General features: G+C 56.0%; 1 protein-coding gene across 1 annotated transcript in view; it reads left to right on the forward strand.

The window, feature by feature from the left end:
• Positions 1-5,012: 5,012 nt before the first annotated feature.
• The window catches only part of LOC147120056 (uncharacterized), a 48,800-nt gene continuing 28,188 nt past the window's right edge, over positions 5,013-25,624 (forward strand). Inside the window, exons 1-4 of the mRNA XM_085985578.1 lie at positions 5,013-5,296; positions 6,556-6,836; positions 13,732-13,949; positions 18,912-19,084. Coding sequence (XP_085841704.1) covers positions 6,645-6,836; positions 13,732-13,949; positions 18,912-19,084 — 583 coding nt within the window. The 5' untranslated portion in view covers positions 5,013-5,296; positions 6,556-6,644. The remainder of the gene's footprint in view (positions 5,297-6,555; positions 6,837-13,731; positions 13,950-18,911; positions 19,085-25,624) is intronic.

Below are 25,624 nucleotides of genomic sequence, written 5' to 3' on the forward strand. Positions count from 1 at the left end.
CCCGTGCTGTACCTGCCCTGGCAGTGTTTGATGAGGCAGTGCAGAGGGAGCTTTACTCTTTATCTAACCTGTGCTGTACCTGCCCTGGGAGAGTTTGATGGGGCAGTGTAGAGGGAGCTTTACTCTGAATCTAACCTGTGCTGTACCTGCCCTGAGAGTGTTTGATGGGGCAGTGTAGAGGGAGCTTAACTCAGTATCTAACCCGTGCTGTACCTGCCCTGGGAGTGTTTGATGGGGCAGTGTAGAGGGAGCTTTACTGTGTATCTAACCTGTTCTGTACCTGCCCTGAGAGTGTTTGATGGGGCAGTGTAGAGGGAGCTTTACTCAGTATCTAACCTGTGCTGTACCTGCCCTGGGAGCGTTTGATGGGGCAGTGTAGAGGGAGCTTTACTCTGTAACTAACCCGTGCAGTACCTGTCCTGGGAGTGTTTGATGGGTCAGTGTAGAGGGAGCTTTACTCTGTCTCTAACCCGTGCTGCACCTGCCCTAGGAGTGTTTGATGGGACAGTGTCGAGGGAGCTTTACTCTGTATCTAACCCATGCTGTCCCTGCCCTGGGAGTGTTTGATGGGACAGTGTAGAGGGAGCTTTTATCTGTATCTAACCCGTGCTGTACCTGCCCTGGGAGTCTTTGATGGGATGTTATAGAGGGAGCTTTACTCTGTATATAACCCATGCTGTACCTGCCCTGGGAGTGTTTGATGGGGCAGTGTAGAGGGAGCTTTACTCTGTATCTAACCCGTGCTGTACCTGCCCTGGCAGTGTTTGATGAGGCAGTGCAGAGGGAGCTTTACTCTTTATCTAACCTGTGCTGTACCTGCCCTGAGAGTGTTTGATGGGGCAGTGTAGAGGGAGCTTTACTCAGTATCTAACCCGTGCTGTACCTGCCCTGGGAGAGTTTGATGGGGCAGTGTAGAGGGAGCTTTACTCTGTATCTAACCTGTGCTGTACCTGCCCTGAGAGTGTTTGATGGGGCAGTGTAGAGGGAGCTTAACTCAGTATCTAACCCGTGCTGTACCTGCCCTGGGAGTGTTTGATGGGGCAGTGTAGAGGGAGCTTTACTGTGTATCTAACCTGTTCTGTACCTGCCCTGAGAGTGTTTGATGGGGCAGTGTAGAGGGAGCTTTACTCAGTATCTAACCTGTGCTGTACCTGCCCTGGGAGCGTTTGATGGGGCAGTGTAGAGGGAGCTTTACTCTGTAACTAACCCGTGCAGTACCTGTCCTGGGAGTGTTTGATGGGTCAGTGTAGAGGGAGCTTTACTCTGTCTCTAACCCGTGCTGCACCTGCCCCGGGAGTCTTTGATGGGATGGTATAGAGGGAGCTTTACTCTGTATCTAACCCATGCTGTACCTGCCCTGGGAGTGTTTGATGGGATGGTATAGAGGGAGCTTTACTCTATATCTAACCCGTGCTGTACCTGCCCTTGGAGTGTTTGATGGGGCAGTGTAGAGGGAGTTTTACTCTGTATCTAACCTGTGCTGTACCTGCCCTGGCAGTGTTTGATGAGGCAGTGCAGAGGGAGCTTTACTCTATAACTAACCCATGCTGTACCTGCCCTGGGAGTGTTTGATGGGGCAGTGTAGAGGGAGCTTTACTCAGTATCTAACCCGTGCTGTACCTGTCCTGGGAGAGTTTGATGGGGCAGTGTAGAGGGAGCTTTACTCTGTATCTAACCTGTGCTGTACCTGCCCTGAGAGTGTTTGATGGGGCAGTGTAGAGGGAGCTTAACTCAGTATCTAACCCGTGCTGTACCTGCCCTGGGAGTGTTTGATGGGGCAGTGTAGAGGGAGCTTTACTGTGTATCTAACCTGTTCTGTACCTGCCCTGGGAGTGTTTGATGGGGCAGTGTAGAGGGAGCTTTACTCAGTATCTAACCTGTGCTGTGCCTGCCCTGGGAGTGTTTGATTGGTCAGTGTAGAGGGAGCTTTACTCAGTATCTAACCCGTGCTGTACCTGCCGTGGGAGTGTTTGCTGGGGCAGTGTAGAGGGAGCTTTACTCAGTATCTTACCTGTGCTGTACCTGCCCTGGAATGTTTGATGGGATGGTGTAGAGGGAGCTTTATTCTGTATCTAACCCAGGATGAAAGCGCTATGGCTCTATGATAAGAAAGCTGACCACATGGTGCTAACTCACGACTCCCAGTAATCCTGTGTTGTTACCCATTCCTGGAGTGCTGTGTCGATGCTGCTGTTAGATAAGCACCTTTCTCACTGACTGTGCTATTCTCTGTTCTCAGGTTCCACTTGTGGAAAATCAGGCTGGTCCCAGTCAGAACCTAGCAGCTTAACTGCAACTGAGGAGCTGGAGACATTGTGCAGTCTCCATCCAGTGTGAGTGTTGTTGTATTATTATTGATAGAGTCGATAGGTAGAAACTGTTTCAACTGGCAGGCGGGTCGGTAACCAGAAAAAGAACCAGAGGCGACAGGAGGAAAGTTCTTTATGCAACAAGTTGTTATGATCTGAAATGCACTGCCTGAAAGGGTGGTGGAAGCAGATTCAATAGTAACTTTCAAAAGGGAATTTGATAAATACCTAAAGGGGAAAAAAATTGCAGGGCTCTGGGGAAAGATCAGGGGAGTGGGATTAATTGGATAGCTCTACCGGCACAGGCACGATGGGCCAAATGGCCTCCTTTTGTGCTGTATCATTCTATGAGCCCACAGGTTCTCTTGCGTTCTCCCACTTTATATTACGGAGTTCTCCTGGACACAGATCTCACCTGAGAGATTTCTCCCACAAACCAGCCGCTGTATCAGGGAAGTAATTCATTGGCATCCCCGCGCTCAGGGTCAGTACACCACCCCATGTTGGGGCTGGGTGGATACAGTGGGGCAGTCTGCAGTCCTGAAGGGGAGTGTGATATCCGAGTGGTAAGGTCAGAAACTGAGAGAAGCGAGATATTAGGAACAAACCCAACTGTTTATTTACACGGTGTAGCAGAGAAACATATCTCTTACAAGCTGGAGGCAAGGCACAATTCTTATTGCACAAGCACAAGATGGAGGATCACCCTCTGAGTCATACCCATAATGCAATGCCACATTACCGTATTAACTGGTGTACCAGGACATTGAATACATGACCCCGTTACCTTAAATACTGGTGAATGTGAACCCTTAATATTTGGCTCCATCTGGTGGATAACTTAAACATTACATCCCAGATTACTATAGGGAGATTTCCCCCTTTCTGTGTCTCCAACAGGACTCACTGGCTGAGTGCAGAGCGACACAGCTGTGGGTGAGATCAGTGGCCAGACTCCCCTCCCTGCTGGACAGGAAGAAACAGGCACAGACAAGCATGCAGCAGCCTGGTTCTGTCACCCCAGACCTTTGCCTTCAGTGTCCCTCCAGATGTTTAACTGTGGGCCGTGCTCTGTTCTGTGTAGTGACGGTGGATGTTCCCCCAATCCCAGTGGAAGGGGAAGTCTTCTGGTAAAGGATGGCCTTGTGGCTGCAGAGGATTCTGGGACAGACACAGGAGACCAGGAGGCCGAACTGTGGAGCCAACTCAGCGAGGGAAACACTGGAATCAAGGCCGTGAGTTGGACAGACCAGAAATCCTCTCCATCTAGGCTTAAATGGTTAGCTGATTTGATGCCTGAATGGCTGCCTGGCCTGGCGCCTGGGAGTAGGTTGATCTGCCTGGCCTGGAGCCAGGGGCCTGGGAGCAGGTTGATCTGCCTGGCCTGGAGCCAGGGGCCTGGGAGCAGGTTGATCTGCCTGGCCTGGAGCCTGGGGCCTGGGAGCAGGTTGATCTGCCTGGCCTGGAGCCTGGGGCCTGGGAGCAGGTTGATCTGCCCGACCTGGAGCCTGGGGCCTGGGGCCAGGTTGATCTGCCTGTCCTGGAGCCTGGGGCCTGGTAGCAGGCTGATCTGCCCAGCCTGGGGCTTGGGGCCTGGGGCCAGGTTGGTCTGCCCAGCCTGGGTCCTGGGAGCAGGTTGATCTGCCTGTTCTGGGGCCTGTGGCCTGGGAGCAGGTTGATCTGCCTGTCCTGGAGCCTGGGGCCTGGGAGCAGGTTGATCTGCCTGTCCTGGGGCCTGGGGCCTGGGGCCAGGTTGGTCTGCCCAGCCTGGGGCCTGGGAGCAGGTTGATCTGCCTGTTCTGGGGCCTGGGAGCAGGGTGATCTGCCTGGCCTGGAGCCTGGGGCCAGGTTGATCTGCCCAGCCTGGGGCCTGGGAGCAGGTTGATCTGCCCGGCCTGGAGCCTGGGGCCTGGGGCCTGGGGCCAGGTTGATCTGCCCAGCCTGGGGCCTGGGAGCAGGTTGATCTGCCTGTCCTGGAGCCTAGGGCCTGGGAGCAGGTTGATCTGCCCGGCCTGGGAGCAGCTTCTCCTGTAGGGTCACCAACCCTTCCAGATAGTGCTGGAGTCTCCAGGAATTAAAGTTCAATCTCCTGGATGCTGCTATAAACAAATTGGGAGAAAAATCTCATTAACAAATGGTGTGGCTTCATTTTCTTTGAACAGTTTCGTTATAAAAATATTGGAGATGGGGAAAGGCTGTTTGTTTGAGGGGGGAGGGGCATTTATAGACAGGAGGTCATGTGATGAAACCTCCAGGAACACATACACGTGCATGAGCTGTGACTTGGTATTGTGTTTATTGGCTGGGCTGAGGCCTAGGACTGAGTGCGTTGGCTAGATTGAAGCCTAGGACTAGGTGTGTTGGCTGGGCTGAGGCATGGGACTGAGTAGGTGGCTGTCCAGCCTGAGGACAATGTAGGAGTAAATGTTTGTAAAATTGTTTTTGTTGTGTCTCCTTGTGTTCTTATACTATATATATTACAGACACTTTTAGTTCATTTTTAGTTAGTGCTTTTTACTTAGCTGTATTTGCTTTGTTCCAGTGCTGCCGCATGGTGCGGAGTGATACAAGATGTCCGACGCTGCACTGTGCACTGCCCGTGCACAGTGTGCCACATAGCAATATAACTACACCATACCAAAGTAGTTCCATTTAATGATGTGATACTATAACAATGTAACAGCTTTCTCTCCACAGAAGAAACAAAAGAGCAAAAGAAAGAAAGGAAAGAAAAATCCCAACCAGGATCCAAATATCCAGAGCAGCTACACAGTGCCCAGCAGCTCAGAAGAGCCGAGGAGCTCACTGGGGTCAAACCAGGCATCAGGGCCGAACAAAACATCAGGGGCCGAGGAGCTTATTGGGGCCAAACCAGGCATCAGGGCCGAACAAAACATCGGGGCCGAGGAGCTTACTGCGGCCAAACCAGGCTCCGGGGCCAAACAATGAGAAAAACAAGAATAATGGACGTGCTGAGTTTGTAGTAGGTGAGCAATATTGGGAATGATGTCACTGAGCTGGCATGTGATTACTGATGATGTCACTGGGCCGGCATGTGACACCTGATGATGTCACTGGGCTGACATGTGACTCATGATGAGGTCACTGGGCTGACATGTCACTCATGATGATGTCACTTGGCTGACATGTCACTCATGATGATGTCACTGGGCCAGCATGTGACTCCTGATGATGTCACTGGGTGGCCCTGGGGTGGGCACCTGATGATGTCACTGGGTGGCACTGGGGGGCACCTGATGATGTCACTGGGTGGCCCCGGGGGGGGCACCTGATGATATCACTGGGTGGCCCTGGGGGACTCCTGATGATATCACTGGGTGGCCCTGGGGGGGGGCACCTGATGATGTCACTGGGTGGCCCTGGGGGGGGCACCTGATGATGTCACTGGGTGGCCCTGGGGGGCACCTGATGCTGTCACTGGGTGGCCTTGAGAGCTCCTGATGATGTCACTGGGTGGCCCTGGGGGGCACCTGATGATGTCACTGGGTGGCCTTGAGGGCTCCTGATGATGTCACTGGGTGGCCCTGGGGACTCCTGATGATGTCACTGGGTGGCCCTGGGGGCTCCTGATGATGTCACTGGGTGGCCTTGAGGGCACCTGATGATGTCACTGGGTGGCCCTGGGGGCTCCTGATGATGTCACTGGGTGGCCTTGAGGGCACCTGATGATGTCACTGGGTGGCCTTGAGGGCACCTGATGATGTCACTGGGTGGCCCTGGGGGCTCCTGATGATGTCACTGGGTGGCCCTGGGGACTCCTGATGATGTCACTGGGTGGCCCTGGGCGGCACCTGATAATGTCACTGGGTGGCCCTGGGGGCTCCTGATGATGTCACTAAGTGGCCCTGGGGGCTCCTGATGATGTCACTGGGTGGCCTTGAGGGCTCCTGATGATGCCACTGGGTGGCCCTGTGGGCTCCTGATGATGTCACTGGGTGGCCTTGAGGGCTCCTGATGATGTCACTGGGTAGCCCTGGGGGCTCCTGATGATATTACTGGCTGGCCCTGGGGGCTCCTGATGATGTCACTGGGTCAGCCTGTGGTCAAACACATTTAGCCATGGACCTGGTGTCACTCCAATGACTCCCCTGTCCCGAGTGAGTCAAGGTGCTGACTCTCGCTGATCCTCTCAATCACTTTTAACTAGTTTAACCAGATGGAAGCGAATGAACAGCAGCCATACTGAAATTTAAAAGTAAATAGAACCTGCCCTTTATTTGTTTAGGAAGACCCAGGGAAAAAAAAGTCCAGCAGCAACACCTGTCCCAGGTGAAGCAGCAGAAGGAAGCTTCCAAACTAGGGAAGAAGGAGGCAATGAGAGGTGGTGAGGAGGACACACAGCACAGCTCAGAGGGACTCCTGCATTCAGCGATCAGAAAGAACGCTCCAACCCCAGTGCCAGCAGTCACGGCAATCACCACTGACCAGGGCCCAAACTCCCGCTTCACCGACACCACAACTACAGGCCCAGCGTCGGAGCAGGCGAGGCGGAGAGAACGATTGGGAGTAAGTGACACAGTGTGGAACTTGCGCAAACTGCAGGACGTGCACAGTAGGTCAGTCAGCATCTGAAAGGGAAAGACAGACGTATGTATCAGGGGAGAGGGGTAGTCAGAGCTGTTCTGATTAAGTGGGGGGAACTTTCACCCCAAAAATGGGTGGGTTTGGGTCAGCTGGGATATTAAAATGCTAAAAATCTCAAACTCGAATCCAACCCGCCTCGAGCCCGCCCACTTGGTTTTAACAGAGAGGGACGGGAGGTAGGCAACCAATCCGCTCCCAAGAGATAGGTGGCACATTTAAATATTTTAATGAGGCTGCGTGCCTCACACTTTACCTCCATTTTAGATTGAACCCTGGCTGGCCGGGTTTGCAGCTGAAGGGAGGTGAGGACTGCTGGATCCAGCAGGTACGTGCCTTTCCAGCACTGCTTGTGGACCAGGAGGAGCAGGAGTGCATCCCCCCCAGCCCCCAAGCAAGTCTGTAAACCACACCTGCAATCAGCCAACACCCCACCACCCCACCGTCCCGTGATTGGAACAATCCCCCCACATCCCCAAAATCAGACCCAACCCCACCCCGTGATCGGATTCACCCCACCCCCACAATCAGACCACTCCCACCCCACAATTGGACCCCCGAGCCACGATCTCCCACTGACCTGGCCTTTTCAATCCCTCCCTCCCTCCACTGTGCTTCCAGGCTGCAGACTCCAATCTTCCCCAGCCTTTCTGATCTCCCCCCACCCCCAGCAGAGTAAAGCTCACTCCTCAGGGTCCCATCAAACACTCCCAGAGTAAGTACAGCACGGGTTAGATACAGAGTAAAGCACCCTCTTCACTGCCCCATCAAACACTCCCAGGGCAGGTCCAGCACAGGTTAGATACAGAGTAAAGCTCCCTCTACACTGCCCCATCAAACACTCTCAGGACAAGTACTGCATGGGTTAGGTACAGAGTAAAGCGCCCTCTGCACTGTCCCATCAAACACTCCCAGGGCAGGTACAGCACGGGTTAGATACAGACTAAAGCTCCCTCTACACTGTCCCATCAAACACTCCCAGGACAAGTACTGCATGGGTTAGATACAGAGTAAAGCTCCCTCTGCACTGTCCCATCAAACACTCCCAGGGCAAGTACAGCATAGGTTAGATACAGAGTAAAGCTCCCTCTACACTGTCCCATCAAACACTCCCAGGGCAAGTACTGCACGGGTTAGATTTGTTGTGTATGTACCTTTAAGAGAGAACTGCTTTTATACTGTAGTACCGGTAGTGACCACACCTGTATATAAAGCCGTAGCAGCCTTCTGTACTTTCAGTTCCAGCATACCCTCTGTTCAGTAAACACCTGTTATTATTGTTCTCCTGCAGTCCGTGTGTTATTGATACGCGGACACTACACTGGCGACGAGCAGGTTCGAACTCACCTCCAGTACTGCATCACCTCACGGGGATCTATCCCTGAAAAGAAGCTTCTTGGAGGTCGAAGTCAGAGCAACAGGCGTCAACCGCGGGCAACCGCCCAGTGATTCATCGGAGTTCAGGGAATCGCAGAGGAGGCTGTGGAGAACTGGGCTTGGCTCCCCAGTCAAGCTGTTCCAGCAAATCGTGCTGGTAGCAGGTAGTGCGCTGACCCTTCCGGACTGCGGCGGGCTCGAGCTCGATCGAGCAGCTCTGCAAAGTGGCCGTGCAGCGTCGTCGGGAGGAAAAGAGAGAGAGAGAGGGTGGAGCGCACAGGGCGCGGTCAGTGCTCAAGAACCGGGCAGCGTAGAGAAAATAAAACCAGGGGAAGGAATAGAGAGACGCGCCGAAGCCGTGGGGCGCCGCCATTACCCTTTAGAATGCTAGGAGCAGCGTTGGCAGCAAGGGGAAGAAGGAAAAGCGCGGGAGGCGCCATTTTATTCCATTGGGGAAGAAGGAAAAGCGCGGGAGGTGCCATTTTAATCCATTGGGGAAGAAGGAAAAGCGCGGGAGGCGCCATTTTAAACCACCCAAGATGCCGAAGAGTGGCAGTATCACTGCTTTCGACAACGAAATAGAAGACTGGCCCACGTATGTGGAAAGAATTGAAGTGTGCTGCAAGGCAAATGAGGTGGCCGATGGAAAAAAGGCGTCGGTATTATTAAATTTGATGGGCGCGAGAACGTACGGCCTATTGCGGAATTTAATTACCCCAGCTAAACCAATGGAGAAAAGTTTTGAAGAGATTGTCAATATCTTACAGGAACATCTAAACCCTACACCGCTGCTGATAGCAGAAAGATTCAAGTTCCATAAAAGAAACCAGCACAAAGATGAGAACAATGCTGACTATCTTACGGAACTACGCAAGTTATTGAAGCACTGCCAGTTCGGAGCAGGACTGGCAGATACCTTAAGGGATAAGTTTGTCTGCGGGCTCCAGAGTGAAGGAACCCAATAACGACTACTTTCGGAAAAGGACCTGACGCTAGAACAGGCTTTCAGCGTGGCAGTATCCTACGAAGCAGCAGCACGGGGAGCTGCGGAAATACAACAGAAACCACAAGAATATAGCACTAACGAAATGGCATATGGAGCAGAAAAGTGCTATCGCTGCGGCAGAACAACCCATGATCAGAAGGACTGCTGGTTTAAGGACAAAGTATGCAGGCAATGTGGGAAAGTGGGACACATAGCAAGAGTCTGCAGGTCGGGAAAGAAAACCAACACTAAAAGAACTAATAAGGAAAAGTACAAGAAAGTAAAAAAAATGACAGACAGTAGTTCAGAAGATCAGGAGAGTGATAATGACTCCGGGAGCAGGAGACTAAGTTGTCTAAAGTTACACAACGTGATCGCAAAGGAGGATCACCGAACCATTTGGGTCACCCTCAGGATAGCAGGGTCACAAGTAAAGATGGAATTGGACACAGGATCAGCCCTAACTGTCATGAATCGACGAGACTACGAGCGGCTATTCTCACACATACCCTTGAAGGACACGTCCATTGTATTGAAGACATACACGGGGCAAAAAGTCTACCCCAGAGGAAAAATAAGGGTGCCCGTTAAATACAACGGCAAGGAAACACAGAAACTGTATCTATATATACTACAAGATGGAGGACCACCATTATTGGGACGTGAATGGATCCGAAAAATACAATTGGATTGGCATTCCATTCAGGCGCTAACTGTGGCTGACAAAAAGGATGACGACGTCACACCTGGACGACTGTCAAAAATTCTAACTGACGCGAAAGAGGTGTTCCAACAAGGACTTGGGACCCTAAAAGGAGTAACGGCAACGATAAAAATCGAAGGTAACGCAAACCCAAAATGTTTTAAGGCCAGACCAGTACCGTACGCGATCCGCCCAGCCGTTGAAGCAGAGCTGGAGAGTCTGGAGCGTTCGGGTGTGCTGTCCAAGGTGGACTGGAGCGAGTGGGCCACACCCATCGTTCCTGTAATGAAGAAATCATTGAGCAGCATGCCTGGGGAGCCGAAGAAGGTTCGCATCTGTGGGGACTTTAAGGTAACTGTGAACCCAGCCCTGCACACAGTACAATATCCACTTCCACGAATAGAAGATATTTTCGCCTCACTATCTGGAGGGAAACGCTTTACGAAGATTGATCTGGCCCAAGCATATCTACAAATGGAGGTGGAAGAAGCATCTAGGAAATACCTCACGATAAACACTCACAAAGGCCTTTACCAGTACAACCGACTGGTATTCGGGGTAGCATCAGCCCCGGCTATTTGGCAGAGGGCGATGGAACAAGTCCTGCAAGGGATCCCGGGGACCCAGTGTTATTTGGACGACATCCTGGTTACGGGCATAAATGACAGTGAACACCTTGCCAACCTGGAGCAGGTGCTCACTAGATTACAAGAATATGGGCTGCGAGCCAACCGCCCCAAATACGAGTTTTTCAGGAGACAAATCTCGTATTGTGGCCACATGATTGATGAGGAGGGGTTACATAAGTCCCCAGAAATGATTGAGGCTGTAGTCAAGGCTCCAGCACCGGAACATGTGTCGCAACTGAGGTCGTTCCTCGGGCTGGTGAACTACTACCATAAGTTCTTGCCGAATTTATCTACAATTCTGCACCCACTAAACGCCCTGATGCAAACTGGAGTAACATGGAAATGGAGTGATGAGTGTAAGCGTGCCTTTCAGAAATGTAAATGCCTAATCACTTCAAAAGAAGTATTGGCCCACTACAATCCAACACTACCAATTCGGTTGGCATGTGATGCGTCTCCTTACGGCATTGGAGCGGTGCTGTCACACAAATTCCTTGACGGTTCAGAGAGGCCAATAGCCTTTGCGTCGTGCTCATTAACCTCAGCCGAGCGTAACTACGCCCAGATTGACAGGGAGGCCCTCAGCCTGGTGTGGGGAGTGAAGAAGTTCAATCACTATCTGCACGGGCAGAAATTCACCCTACTGACTGATCATCAGCCTCTGGTCTCCATTTTTAACCCAAAGAAGGGCGTTCCGGTGATGACGGTGCAACGGCTGCAAAGATGGTCCCTTTTTCTAGGGGCACATTAATACGACATAGAGTACAAGGGTACGAAACAGCATGGAAACGCTGATGGGCTGTCGTGCCTACCGTTGCCTACGGTGGAGGAAGCACCTGCAGTGGACCCTGTTGAGATATTCCAATCGACCATAGTTGAATGTCTACCTGTTACAAACTCAAGTATAGAGAAGGAAACCCGAAATGACCCGACACTCTCTCGGGTCTATGATTTGACGGTGAAGGGATGGCCAGCACATGGCGACTCGCTGTTGCCAGCATTCTCGTCAAGGAGAGAACAGCTGTCAGTGTGCCGGGGGATCTTGATGTGTGGATCCCGAGTGATAATTCCACCCAAGTTGAGAGATAGAGTGCTCAATGAGCTTCATGAGGGTCATCTGGGAGGGGTAAAAATGAAGAGCCTAGCCAGGGCGTTTGTGTGGTGGCCGGGAATTGATAAAGAAATCGAGGATATGACCAAGAGATGCACAGGATGCCAGAAGGTCCAAAACGCTCCACCACAGGCCCCGCTACACTCATGGGAGTGGCCCACATCTCCATGGCAATGGGTACACATTGATTTTGCTGGTCCATTTATGGACTCAATGTTTTTAATCGCCGTGGATGCACATTCGAAATGGCCAGAGGTCATCAAAATGTCCTCCACCACCACGGAGAAAACTATTGCAGTCCTACGGACCATCTTCGGCAGGAATGGCTTGCCAGCACAGATTTGCTCCGACAATGGACAATTGTGTCCGAGGATTTCTGGAGGTTTTTGAGGAATAATGGGGTAAAACATTACACATCTGCCCCATATCATCCAGCCACAAATGGATTGGCTGAGAGGTTTGTTCAGACCTTTAAAAAAGCAATAAAGGCGATGTATAACGACGACATAGCACTACAACACAAGGTGGATAATTTCTTGTTTGCTTACCGGAATGCGACACATGCAGTCACCAACCAAGCTCCAGCCATAATGTTCTTCAACCGAAGGCTAAGATGTCGCCTGGATTTGCTCAAACCAAACATAAGACGAGATGTTGAGGATAAGCAATTCCAGCACATCAATGAGAAGCCAACCAGGAGCTTCAAGATAGGGCAACCAGTCTTGGCCCGCAACTACCGAACAGAAAAATGGCAGCCAGGAACGAGATGCACACAGCAGGGACCACTAATGTACACAGTGGACGTTGGAGAGAGCATCGTGAGATTCCATGCTGGCCAGATTCTAGAGTCACAGGAACAAGTCAAACCCATACCACGAGCAGGCACACCTGGTGATGAACCCGAAGTACAGATTGCGTCTACCTCAGAATCAGTGGTATTGGAAGCTGACGAACCAACCAATGACAATGAGCCAGAATCGACTCGGCCGCAAGAACAGGATACTCGAGAAAGGCGCTATCCAGTCAGGATCAGGAAGCCTCCTCAAAGACTGAATTTATAAATGATTACTTCAGTTGATGTATATAGTACAGAGAAAATTGTAATTGTAATTAATTATTATTTAATTGTTAAATGAATGTTATGTACTGTTTATCTAAAAGGGGAGGAATTGTTGTGTATGTACCTTTAAGAGAGAACTGCTTTTATACTGTAGTACTGGCAGTGACCATACCTGTATATAAAGCCGTAGCAGGCTTCTGTACTTTCAGTTCCAGCATACCCTCTGTTCAGTAAACACCTGTTATTATTGTTCTCCTGCAGTCCGTGTGTTATTGATACGCGGACACTACAAGATTGATCTACTGTTACTCTCCAACCTCTTGACTATGTCCTACTTCCTGCAGTGGCAAAGATCGAAAGGAACATTGGGGTAGAGTTTGGTGTGTGTTGTGTAACTATGACTAATTTGGCAGTCATCCGAGCCCAATCTGGGTGTGCTCGGGCCTAGTTAAATGTTCAGACGTTCCTTGTAGCTATCTAACAGAAGGTAATTGTCCTTTGCATATGTAAATGAGGGACCTCAACTCCTGCTTTAGGCCCCTCACTGGACATGCTCCGCTCGCGATTCTTCACCAGCCTCCCACGGAAACTAAGTTTATTTGCTCAGTAGACATTTATATATTGTTGCTGTGAATCCAGGAGGAGCTGGAGTGCTTCCCTCCCCCCAACTCCCCTCCAGCTGCACAGTTCTCGCAATTGCCCCTTCCCATCCTGGGACTTTCCCTCAGGCTGCTGCTGGAGAGGTAAAGGGGCCGATATTCCTCCTGGTAAAGTGGGCGAACCATCTGCAGAGCCACCACAGGAGCCAGCAAGCTCACACAAAATCCGATCTCGGGCCTTCCGGTTCAGGCTCCAAAATGGGCCTAAAGCAATTTCTCCCCAATAATTCCACTAAAATCCAATGGGGGCCTTTTTACAGGGAGCTGCACGCTAACTGCCTTTTGTGTACAATTAGGAAAGCACTGAGCGCCCACAGGGGACTACACCTGCACCAGGGTCAAAGCTCCCCACGCAGTCAGGGAACAGCAGGCTGGAGGGTGGGCAGAAGCCCGATCGGGGGCAGAGGCCTGATCAAGAGCAACAGGATTACAGCGAGCAGAGACGACGGGAGACAGAGCAGCGAATCCAACAAGAACTGGATGAAGATCAGAGGAGGAAGGAGCAGGAGATCAGGTAGCGAAAGGTTGTGGATGTGGATAAGTGAGGTTGTAGCAGTCTATGTACTCCTAGCAAAAAATACTGAACTCAGAGAGCTTCAACAGAAAAGGTTTAATTGTTGAGACTGCATGTTGAACACAAAGATGGCGTCAGAGACTACACCAAGTCCGACTGCCTTTCATCAGTCCACAGCTTCAACTGCACCTCCCCCGCTCTGGGCTTAACTATGTTGCAGATCGAGTTTCTTAAAGGTGTGATCCTTCTTAAAGGCATGACGCCTGATTTATAGTCTACGGACCGAAAAGCGGATTGTGTCCTTTCTGTGATCGGTACGCCACACAGCTCCCCCTAGAATCCGCTAGTAGGGAGTTTACGAACCGGCGTGGCGGCTTGATGGCATGGCCAGAACGGCTCTTGGCGGTTGGTGTCGGGAGCGGGGCGGTCGGATGCGTCGGGCTCTTAGGCGGTCTGCCCCGCGGTGGGGGTTGGCCCACTTGAACGAGTTCGTCGGGCTCTAGGTGCGCCAGCTTGAGCCGGTCGACCGACACCTTGTCAGTTCTGCTGCCCACTTCGAGGAGGAAGAACTTGTTCCCCGTCTGGAGTACCTTGTAGGGTCCGTCGTATGGGGGCCGTAGAGGTCCTCGGTGGGCGTCATGGCGCAAGAAAACAAATTTGGCCATCTGCAGGCTAGGTGGTACGTGGTGGGTACCGGAGCGAACTGTTGTGCTCAGTTGGCGAAAGCGCGGCGTTGCTGGTCAGCCAACCAGGGGGTCGTGGCGGTGGGCAGGAACCCTCCGGGGACATGCAGCGGCTGGCCGTACACGAGTTCCGCTGCCGAGGCTTGCAGGTCTTCCTTGACCGCAGAGCGTAGGCCAAGTAGCACCCATGGGAGGCGGTCGATCCAAGCCTCGTCCTCGAGGCTGGCGCGGAGGGACGCCTTCATGGACCTGTGGAATCGCTCGCACAGTCCGTTGGCTTGGGAGTGGTAAGCCGTGGTGCGGTGAACGGCCACCCCGAGGTTTCAGGCGATGGCGGCCCACAGATCAGAGGTGAACTGCGGGCCTCTATCCGACGTCATGTCGGAGAGGACGCCGAACCGAGCAACCCAGGTACCGATGAACGCCCTTGCGATGTCAGCGGTGGTGGTGGACGTCAGTGGAATGGCCTCGGGCCAGCGGGTGGTACGGTCCACGATTGTCAGCAGGTGCGTGTGACCTTGTGATGGCGGCAGGGGGCCGACGAGGTCGATGTGGACGTGGTCAAACCTTCTTTCTGGCACGGTGAACTCCTCGAGTGGGGCTTTGACGTGCTGGTGGATTTTGGCACGCTGGCAAGCTATGCAGGATCTGGACCAGACGCGCACATCTTTGCGCAGGCCGCGCCAGACAAATCGGTTGGTCACCAGTCTAATGGACACGTGGGTGCCGGGGTGTGAGGCCGTGGACGATGTCGAACACCCGTTTTCGCCAGGACGCTGGGACAACGGGGCGGGGTTGCGCCAAGGAGGTGTCGCATTTGACTGTGACGGCGGACGGGCCGCAGGCGATGTTGGTCAGTCGCAGCCCTGGGAGGGTTGTGGGCGCGGAGAGCAGATCGGGGTCGGTGCGTTGCTCCGCTGCCAGTTGAGCATAGTCCACTGCCAGGTGGGCGCCGTGGACGGCGGGGCGGGATAGGCAGTCGGCCACCACGTTGTCTCGACCGGAGACGTGCCGGATGTCCGTGGTGAATTCGGACACCGCGGTGAGCTGGCATTGTTGCCTGGCTGACCACGGGTCCACAGATTTTGCCATCGCGAATGTCAGGGGTTTGTGGTCGACAAACGCGGTGAAGGGGCGGCCCTCCAGAAGAAATCTAAAATGGCGGACTGCCAGGTACAGTGCGAGGAGCTTGCGGTCAAAGGCGCTGTATTTGGCCTCCGGGGGGCGCAGTTGGCGGCTGAAAAAGGCCAGTGGTTGCCAGGCCCCGTCGACCCACTGTTCATACACGGCGCCGACCGCGTGGTCGGAGGCGTCCGTGGTGAGGACCACCCTGGCGTTGGGCTGTGGGTGAGCGAGCATGGTGGCGTCGGCGAGCGCCTTTTTGGTCGAGTCGAAAGCGGTCAACATGTCCGCCGACCACTCGATCGCCATTCTGTCTTTCTTACCCCGGAGGGCTTCGTATAGGGGCCGCATGAGGGAGGCCGCTCCGGGAATGAAGCGGTTGTAAAAGTTGATCATCCCCAAGAACTCCTGGAGGCCTTTGATGGTGGTAGGCCGGGGGAACTGCTGGACGGCTTGCACCTTGGCGGGCAGGGGAATGGCTCCGTCCTGCGTGATGTGGTGGCCGAGGAATTCGATCCTGCTGAGGCCGAATTGGCACTTGGCTGGGCTGATGATGAGCCCGTGCTCACTGAGCCGCTGGAACAGGGTGCGGAGGTGCTCGATGTGTTCCTGCTTGGAGGAACTAGCTACCAGGATGTCATCCAGGTAGACAAAGAGGAACTTCAGGTCCCGGAGGACCGAGTCCATGAGCCGCTGGAAGGCCTGGGCCGCATTTTTGAGGCCGAAGGGCATTCGGAGGAACTCGAATAGCCCAAAAGGGGTGATTATGGCCGTCTTGGGAACGTCCGTGGGGTGGACTGGCACCTGATGGTAACCGCGCACCAGGTCGACTTTGGAGAAGACTGAGCGGCCGGCCAGTCTAGCCGAGAAGTCTTGAATGTGCGGTATGGGGTACCGATCCGGCGTGGTGGCGTCGTTTAGGCGCCGGTAGTCCCCACAGGGGCGCCATCCCCCGTCGGGTTTGGTGATGATGTGGAGTGGGGAGGCCCAGGGGCTGTTGGAGCGGCGGATGATGCCGAGCTGTTCCATTGTGGCGAACTCGGCCCGCGCGATCTCCAGCTTGGCCGGGTCCAGCCTGCGGGCGTGGGCATACACCGGTGGGCTGTGGTGGGGATGAAGTGTTCTACCCCGTGCTTAGCAACTTTTGCGGAGAAGGTCGGGTTGGTGAGGGCTGGGAACTCAGCCAGGAGTGCTGAGTAGTCGTCCGTTGAGCGGGCGCGGCACTGCCACGCCATTTCGGCGGGTTGGGGGGGGCCATGGCGCCCGGGATAGGTGACATGGTGTTCATGTCCACGAGGCGGCGCTGAGGCATGTCGACCAACAGGCCGTGGGCGCACAGGAAATCCGCACCGAGGAGCGGGGAGAGCACCTTGGCAGTGATAAACTCCCAGTGGTAGCGGCGGCCTGCGAGGTCGATGGTGACGGTGCGGGTGCCGTACGTCCGGATGTCGGTGCCGTTGGCGGCATCCAGAGCAGGGCCGCGGCCGCCTCGCTGGATCTCGAGGGCGGACGCGGGGATGATGCTGCGCTGCGCGCCCGTGTCGCATAGGAAACGGCGTCCAGAGGCGCTGTCCGTAACGTACAGCAGCGCGCCTGCTTGCCCCACGGCCATCGTGTAGGCCGGTGTGGGGGTGGTTGGAAACGTGCAGGGATGGCTGCAGCGGCGTGCCCGTGCGCCGAACCAGGTATGGAAGTAGCAGTAGCCCTGGGTCGGAGGGCTTGGGGGACGTGGGGGCCTGGTGGCCGAGCTGTGTGGCCGCGCGATAGAGGGTGGAGCGCGCACCGACGCTGCGGAGGCCAGGTCGGGGGTGACGGCGTGGTTGGAGCCGGCGGACAGGAGCTTATCGGCTTCGTCGGCCAGGGCCTCGAGGTCCGTGAGGCTGGACGCCACGATCGCCGGGCGGATGCTGGGAGGTAGTTGGCGGATAAAGAGCATGCAGAAGAGGGAGCCGGGCGGTTTCTCATCGGTCAGAGCAAGCATGTGTGAGAGCAAGTCTGACGGCATGGAGTCACCGAGGCCCGGGAGGTCGAGGAGGTGGCAGTTGCGCAAAAATTGGGAGGCTGTGAATTTTTTAAGGAGCGCGGCCTTGAGATGTGCGTACTTGCCTTCCTCCGAATGGTTTTGTAGTGTTGTCCAGATTTCGTGATTGTGGAGCTGCCCAGGGAGGCGAGGAGGTAGTCGTACATCGTTGCATCGGCGGTGATGCCGCGGAGTCGGAATTGCGATTCGGCTTGAAGGAACTCCGGCAGCTTCACAGAAACTGCGTTTGTGTCAGCCATGGTTACGCTTAGGAGTCATCCTGAGCGTCGGGGTCACCAATGTAGGAGTCTACGTACTCCTAGCAAAAAATACTGAACTCGGAGAGCTTCAACAGAAAAGGTTTAATTGTTGAGACTGCATGTTGAACACAAAAATGGCGTCAGAGACTACACCAAGTCCGACTGCCTTTCATCAGTCCACAGCTTCGACTGCTCCTCCCCCGCTCTGGGCTTAACTATGTTGCAGATCGAGTTTCTTAAAGGTGTGATCCTTCTTAAAAGCATGACGCCTGATTTATAGTCTACGGACCGAAAAGCGGATTGTGTCCTTTCTGTGATCAGTACGCCACAAGGTTTAAATTATTGGTTGTCGGGTTTGTGCCACAGCTTACCCACTCTCAGTCTGAGACACGTGAAGGGCCCATGGTACATGCAGGTAACACACTGAGGGTCCCAGACAGCCCCTCACACAGCGGGGAGGGAGGGGGAAACGACCCAATCCGCGGTCTTCACCCTCTCCTCAGAGCTCAGATGCCTGAAGCTCAGTATGAGTTTGGTTGCCCTTTTCCGCACTGTTTGCAGTACCTGGATATCCCTGCGATAGTGCAGAGACCACCTGGAGTACTGGGTACAATTCTGGGCCCTAGTATAACTCTCTCCCTCTCTCCATAGTTCACTGTTAGTTGTTTCTCCTCTGCCATTCCCTGAGGAATGAAGGAGGAACCTGTGGCCCACTCCACGTGGCACAGTGCACTGGCACGCTAACGTATCGAAACTTTGGCCGCTTTCACCCCCCGCTACAAGCATATGACCCGCAGGTGAACGTGTCACCGCGGTAACGTTGCAAGCGGGGGCCCCAACAACCGATCGCCCGTCTCACTTTACTTCTGATTCGCAGGTTTAAAAGGCAACAGTGCGAACGTGAAATGTTAGAGCAGGAAGAGGCCGAGCTGAGCCGACAAATTGGGGAGCAGCGTGAACGTGAACGGGGACACAGGCAACAGGAGGAGTATCGGAGGAAGGTCCAGGAAATGCAGCAGAGAAAGGAGAGGAGCCTGGCAGAGAAAGCAGGTGTGTGTGCAACAGACATCACTGGATCCCGCAATAACAACAGAAAACGCTGGAAAAACTCAGCAGGCCAGGCAACATCCGTGGAAAGAAATTAGAGTCAACGTTTTGGGTCAAAACCCTTTATCAAGACTAAAGAGGCACAGGGAATGAAATAGATTAAGAGGCCGGGCTGGGAGAGAACAAAAGAGAAGTGAAGAGACATTAAGAGGTATTCAAAACGAGATGAGATGGTGATAGGACTAGTGGAGACAAAAGACAGCTCAGATTAGGTGTGAAATGCGCTGGCAGAATGGGAGACAGCTGCCATGTGGGAGAGAAAAAAAAGGAAAGGGGGGGGGGAAACAACACAAAGGTGTGGATAAAAATTATAAGTGAAAATGTAATAGGGGCCGAGGTTATGATCTGAAATTGTTGAACTCGATATTGAGTCCGGAAGGCTGCAAAGTGCCTAATCGGAAGATGAGGTGCTGTTCCTCGAGTTTACGTTGAGCTTCCGTGGAACAATGCAAGAGGCCAAGGACGGTGAGGTCCGAGTGGGAATGGGGCGGTGAATTAAAATCATAACCTCGGCCCCTATTACATTTTTACTTATATTTTTTATCCACACCTTTGTGTTGTTTCCCCCCCGCCTTTCCTTTTTTTTTCTCTCCCACATGGCAGCTGTCTCCCATTCTGCCAGCGCATTTCACACCTAATCTAGAGCTGTCTTTTGTCTCCACTAGTCCTATCACCATCTCGTCTCGTTTTGAATACCTCTTAATGTCTCTTCACTTCTCTTTTGTTCTCTCCCAGCCCGGCCTCTTAATCTATTTCATTCCCTGTGCCTCTTTAGTCTTGATAAAGGGTTTTGACCCAAAACGTTGACTCTAATTTCTTTCCACGGATGTTGCCTGGCCTGCTGAGTTTTTCCAGCATTTTCTGTTGTTATTTCGGATTTCCAGCATCTGCAGTATTTTGCTATCGTACTGGATCCCGCAAACCTACTGCAGACACCAGTACTGCCTTCAGCTCACTGGGTGCTGTAGATGTACAGGGGCCGACACTGAGAGACACGGGCTGTACAGTACCAGGCAGGAGTGAATCATTCCCTCTTACCTGCTGAGAAGGTGATCCAAATTAGAGACTGATGATTGGGTGACTTCAAACTTGGGTTGAAATGCCTGTAGCTTGTAGGAGGAAGGGAGAGGAAAGGGAAGGCTGAGGGAGGGGAGAGAAGACTGAGGGAGGAGAGGGAAGGCTGAGGGAGGAGAGGGAAGGCTGAGGGAGGAGAGGGAAGGCTGAGGGAGGAGAGGGAAGGCTGAGGGGGGTGGAGGGAAGGCTGAGGGAGGAGAGGGAAGGCTGAGGGAGGAGAGGGAAGGCTGAGGGAGGACAGGGAAGGCTGAGGGAGGAGAGGGAAGGCTGAGGGAGGAGAGGGAAGGCTGAGGGAGTGGAGGGAAGGCTGAGGGGGGGAGGAAAGGCTGAGGGAGGGGAGGGAAGGCTGAGGGTGGGGAGGGAAGGCTGAGGGTGGGGAGGGAAGGCTGAGGGAGGAGAGGGAAGGCTGAGGGAGCGGAGGGTAGGCTGAGGGAGGAGAGGGAAGGCTGAGGGAGGAGAGGGAAGGCTGAGGGAGTGGAGGGTAGGCTGAGGAGGGGAGGAAAGGCTGAGGGAGGGGAGGGAAGGCTGAGGGAGGGGAGGGGAGAGGAGGCTGAGGGAGGGGAGGGAGAGGAAGGGAGGGGGGAGAGGAGGGGAGGGGAGGCTGAGGGAGGGGAGAGGAGGCTGAGGGAGGGGAGAGGAGGATGAGGGAGGGGAGGGGAGGCTGAGGGGGGAGGCTGAGGGAGGGGAGGGGAGGCTGAGGGAGGGGAGGGGAGACTGAGGGAGGGGAGGAAAGGCTGAGGGAGGGGAGGGAACGCTGAGGGAGGGGAGGGAAGGCTGAGGGAGGGGAGGGAAGCCTGAGGGAGGAGAGGGAATGCTGAGGGAGGAGGGAGAAGGCTGAGGAAGGAAAGGGAAGGCTGAGGGAGGGGAGGGAATGCTCAGGGAGAAGAGGGAAGGCTGAGGGAGGGGAGGGAAGGCTGAGGGTGGGGCGGGGAGGCTGATGGAGGGGAGGGAAGCCTGAGGGAGGAGAGGGAATGCTGAGGGAGGGGAGTGAAGCCTGAGGGAGGGGAGGGGAGGCTGAGGGAGGAGAGAGGGAGTTGGAGGAGGGGGAGAGAGGGAGTTGGAGCAGGGGGAGAGAGGGAGTTGGAGCAGGGGGAGAGAGGGAGTTGGAGGAGGGGGAGAGAGGGAGTTAGAGGAGGGGGAGAGAGGGAGTTAGAGGAGGGGGAGAGAGGGAGTTCGAGCAGGGGGAGGGAGGGAGTTGGAGCAGGGGGAGGGAGGGAGTTGGAGCAGGGGGAGGGAGGGAGTTGGAGCAGGGGGAGAGAGGGAGTTCGAGCAGGGGGAGAGAGGGAGTTGGAGCAGGGGGAGAGAGGGAGTTGGAGCAGGGGGAGGGAGGGAGTTGGAGCAGGGGGAGAGAGGGAGTTGGAGCAGGGGGAGAGGGGAGTTGGAGCAGGGGGAGAGAGGGAGTTGGAGCAGGGGGAGGGAGGGAGTTGGAGCAGGGGGAGGGAGGGAGTTGGAGCAGGGGGAGGGAGGGAGCTGGAGCAGGGGGAGGGAGGGAGTTGGAGCAGGGGCAGAGTGGAGTTGGAGCAGGGGGAGGGAGGGAGTTGGAGCAGGGGGAGAGAGGGAGTTGGAGCAGGGGGAGGGAGGGAGTTGGAGCAGGGGGAGAGAGGGAGTTGGAGCAGGGGGAGAGGGGAGTTGGAGCAGGGGGAGGGAGGGAGTTGGAGCAGGGGGAGGGAGGGAGTTGGAGCAGTGGGGGAGAGGGAGTTGGAGCAGGGGGAGAGAGGGAGTTGGAGCAGGGGGAGAGAGGGAGTTGGAGCAGGGGCAGAGAGGGAGTTGGAGCAGGGGCAGAGAGGGAGTTGGAGCAGGGGGAGAGAGGGAGTTGGAGCAGGGGGAGAGACGGGGTTGGAGCAGGGGGAGAGAGGGAGTTGGAGCAGGGGGAGAGAGGGAGTTGGAGCAGGGGGAGAGGGAGTTGGAGCAGGGGGAGAGAGGGAGTTGGAGCAGGGGGAGAGAGGGAGTTGGAGCAGGGGGAGAGCGAGTTGGAGCAGGGGGAGAGAGGGAGTTGGAGCAGGGGGAGGGGGGAGTTGGAGCAGGGGGAGGGGGGAGTTGGAGCAGGGGGAGGGGGGAGTTGGAGCAGGGGGAGGGAGGGAGTTGGAGCAGGGGGAGAGAGGGAGTTGGAGCAGGCGGAGGGGGGAGTGGGAGCAGGGGGAGAGAGGGAGTTGGAGCAGGGGGAGAGAGGGAGTTGGAGCAGGGGGAGAGAGGGAGTTGGAGCAGGGGGAGGGAGGGAGTTGGAGCAGGGGGAGAGAGGGAGTTGGAGCAGGGGGAGAGGGAGTTGGAGCAGGGGGAGGGAGGGTGTTGGAGCAGGGGGAGGGAGAGAGTTGGAGCAGGGGGAGGGGGGAGTTGGAGCAGGGGGAGGGGGGAGTTGTAGCAGGGGGAGAGGGAGTTGGAGCAGGGGGAGAGGGAGTTTGAGCAGGGGGAGAGAGGGAGTTGGAGCAGGGGGAGAGAGGGAGTTGGAGCAGGGGGAGAGAGGGAGTTGGAGCAGGGGGAGAGAGGGAGTTGGAGCAGGGGGAGAGAGGGAGTTGGAGCAGGAGGAGGGGGGAGTTGGAGCAGGGGGAGAGAGGGAGTTGGAGCAGGGGGAGAGAGGGAGTTGGAGCAGGGGGAGAGGGGGAGTTGGAGCAGGGGGAGACAGGGAGTTGGAGCAGGGGGAGGGGGGAGATGGAGCAGGGGGAGAGAGGGAGTTGGAGCAGGGGGAGAGAGGGAGTTGGAGCAGGGCGAGAGAGGGAGTTGGAGCAGGGGGAGAGAGGGAGTTGGAGCAGGGGGAGAGAGGGAGTTGGAGCAGGGGGAGAGGGAGTTGGAGCAGGGGGAGAGGGAGTTGGAGCAGGGGGAGAGAGGGAGTTGGAGCAGGGGGAGAGAGGGAGTTGGAGCAGGGGGAGAGAGGGAGTTGGAGCAGGGGGAGAGTGGGAGTTGGAGCAGGGGGAGAGGGAGTTGGAGCAGGAGGAGAGGGAGTTGGAGCAGGGGGAGGGGGGAGTTGGAGCAGGGGGAGGGAGGAGTTGGAGCAGGGGGAGAGAGGGAGTTGGAGCAGGGGGAGGGGGAGTTCGAGCAGGGGGAGAGAGGGAGTTGGAGCAGGGGGAGAGAGGGAGTTGGAGCAGGGGGAGAGAAGGAGTTGGAGCAGGGGGAGAGAGGGAGTTGGAGCAGGGGGAGAGAGGGAGTTGGAGCAGGGGGAGGGGGTAGTTGGAGCAGGGGGAGAGAGGGAGTTGGAGCAGGGGGAGAGAGGGAGTTGGAGCAGGGGGAGAGAGGGAGTTGGAGCAGGGGGAGAGAGGGAGTTGGAGCACGGGGGAGAGAGGGAGTTGGAGCGGGGGGAGAGAGGGAGTTGGAGCGGGGGGAGAGAGGGAGTTGGAGCAGGGGGAGAGAGTGAGTTGGAGCAGGGGAGAGAGGGAGTTAGAGCAGGGGGAGTGAGGGAGTTGGAGCAGGGGGAGGGAGGGAGTTGGAGCAGGGGGAGGGAGGGAGTTGGAGCAGGGGGAGAGAGGGAGTTGGAGCAGGGGGAGAGAGGGAGTTGGAGCAGGGGGAGAGGGGGAGTTGGAGCAGGGGGAGAGAGGGAGTTGGAGCAGGGGGAGAGAGGGAGTTGGAGCAGGGGGAGAGAGGGAGTTGGAGCAGGGGGAGAGAGGGAGTTGGAGCAGGGGGAGAGAGGGAGTTGGAGCAGGGGAGAGAGGGAGTTGGAGCGGGGGGAGAGAGGGAGTTGGAGCAGGGGGTGAGAGGGAGTTGGAACAGGGGGAGAGTGGGAGTTGGAGCGGGGGGAGAGAGGGAGTTGGAGCAGGGGGAGAGGGAGTTGGAGCAGGGGAGAGAGGGAGTTGTAGCAGGGGGAGAGGGAGATGGAGCAGGGGGAGAGAGGGATTTGGAGCAGGGGGAGAGAGGGAGTTGGAGCAGGGGGAGGGGGAGTTGGAGCGGGGGGAGAGAGGGAGTTGGAGCAGGGGGAGGGAGGGAGTTGGAGCAGGGGGAGAGAGGGAGTTGGAGCAGGGGGAGAGGGGAGTTGGAGCAGGGGGAGGGAGGGAGTTGGAGCAGGGGGAGAGAGGGAGTTGGAGCAGGGGGAGAGAGGGATTTGGAGCAGGGGGAGAGGGAGTTGGAGCAGGGGGAGAGAGGGAGTTGGAGCAGGGGGAGAGAGGGAGTTGCAGCAGGGGGAGAGGGGAGTTGGAGCAGGGGGAGAGAGGGAGTTGGAGCAGGGGGAGGGGGGAGTTGGAGCAGGGGGAGGGAGGGAGTTGGAGCAGGGGGAGAGAGGGAGTTGGAGCAGGGGGAGAGAGGGAGTTGGAGCAGGGGGAGAGAGGGAGTTGGAGCAGGGGGAGAGAGGGAGTTGGAGCAGGGGGAGAGGGAGTTGGAGCAGGGGGAGAGAGGGAGTTGGAGCAGGGGGAGAGAGGGAGTTGGAGCAGGGGGAGAGAGGGAGTTGGAGCAGGGGGAGGGGGTAGTTGGAGCAGGGGGAGAGAGGGAGTTGGAGCAGGGTGAGAGAGGGAGTTGGAGCAGGGGGAGAGAGTGAGTTGGAGCAGGGGGAGAGAGTGAGTTGGAGCAGGGGAGAGAGGGAGTTGGAGCAGGGGGAGTGAGGGAGTTGGAGCGGGGGCAGAGAGGGAGTTGGAGCAGGGGGAGAGAGGGAGTTGGAGCAGGGGGAGAGAGGGAGTTGGAGCAGGGGGAGAGAGGGAGTTGGAGCAGGGGGAGAGAGGGAGTTGGAGCAGGGGGAGAGAGGGAGTTGGAGCAGGGGAGAGAGGGAGTTGGAGCAGGGGGAGTGAGGGAGTTGGAGCAGGGGGAGGGAGGGAGTTGGAGCAGGGGGAGAGAGGAAGTTGGAGCGGGGGAGAGAGGGAGTTGGAGCGGGGGAGGGAGTTGGAGCAGGGGGAGAGAGGGAGTTGGAGCAGGGGGAGAGAGGGAGTTGGAGCAGGGGGAGAGAGGGAGTTGGAGCAGGGGGAGAGAGAGATTTGGAGCAGGGGAGAGGGAGTTGGAGCAGGGGGAGAGAGGGAGTTGGAGCAGGGGGAGAGAGGGAGTTGGAGCAGGGGGAGAGAGGGAGTTGGAGCAGGGGGAGAGAGGGAGTTGGAGCAGGGGGAGAGGGAGTTGGAGCAGGGGGAGAGAGGGAGTTGGAGCAGGGGGAGAGAGGGTGTTGGAGCAGGGGGAGAGGGAGTTGGAGCAGGGGGAGGGAGGGAGTTGGAGCAGGGGGAGAGAGGGAGTTGGAGCAGGGGGAGAGAGGGAGTTGGAGCAGGGGGAGAGGGAGTTGGAGCAGGGGGAGAGAGGGAGTTGGAGCAGGGGGAGAGAGGGAGTTGGAGGAGGGGGAGAGAGGGAGTTGGAGCAGGGGGAGAGGGAGTTGGAGCGGGGGAGAGAGGGAGTTGGAGCAGGGGGAGGGAGGGAGTTGGAGCAGGGGGAGAGGGAGTTGGAGCAGGGGGACAGAGGGAGTTGGAGCAGGGGGAAAGAGGGAGTTGGAGCAGGGGGAGAGAGGGAGTTGGAGCA

Source organism: Somniosus microcephalus, chromosome 4, assembly GCF_052327205.1.
Source record: "Somniosus microcephalus isolate GS21.2 chromosome 4, FLI_Smic_1.0, whole genome shotgun sequence".
In the NCBI taxonomy this organism is placed as follows: domain Eukaryota; kingdom Metazoa; phylum Chordata; class Chondrichthyes; order Squaliformes; family Somniosidae; genus Somniosus; species Somniosus microcephalus.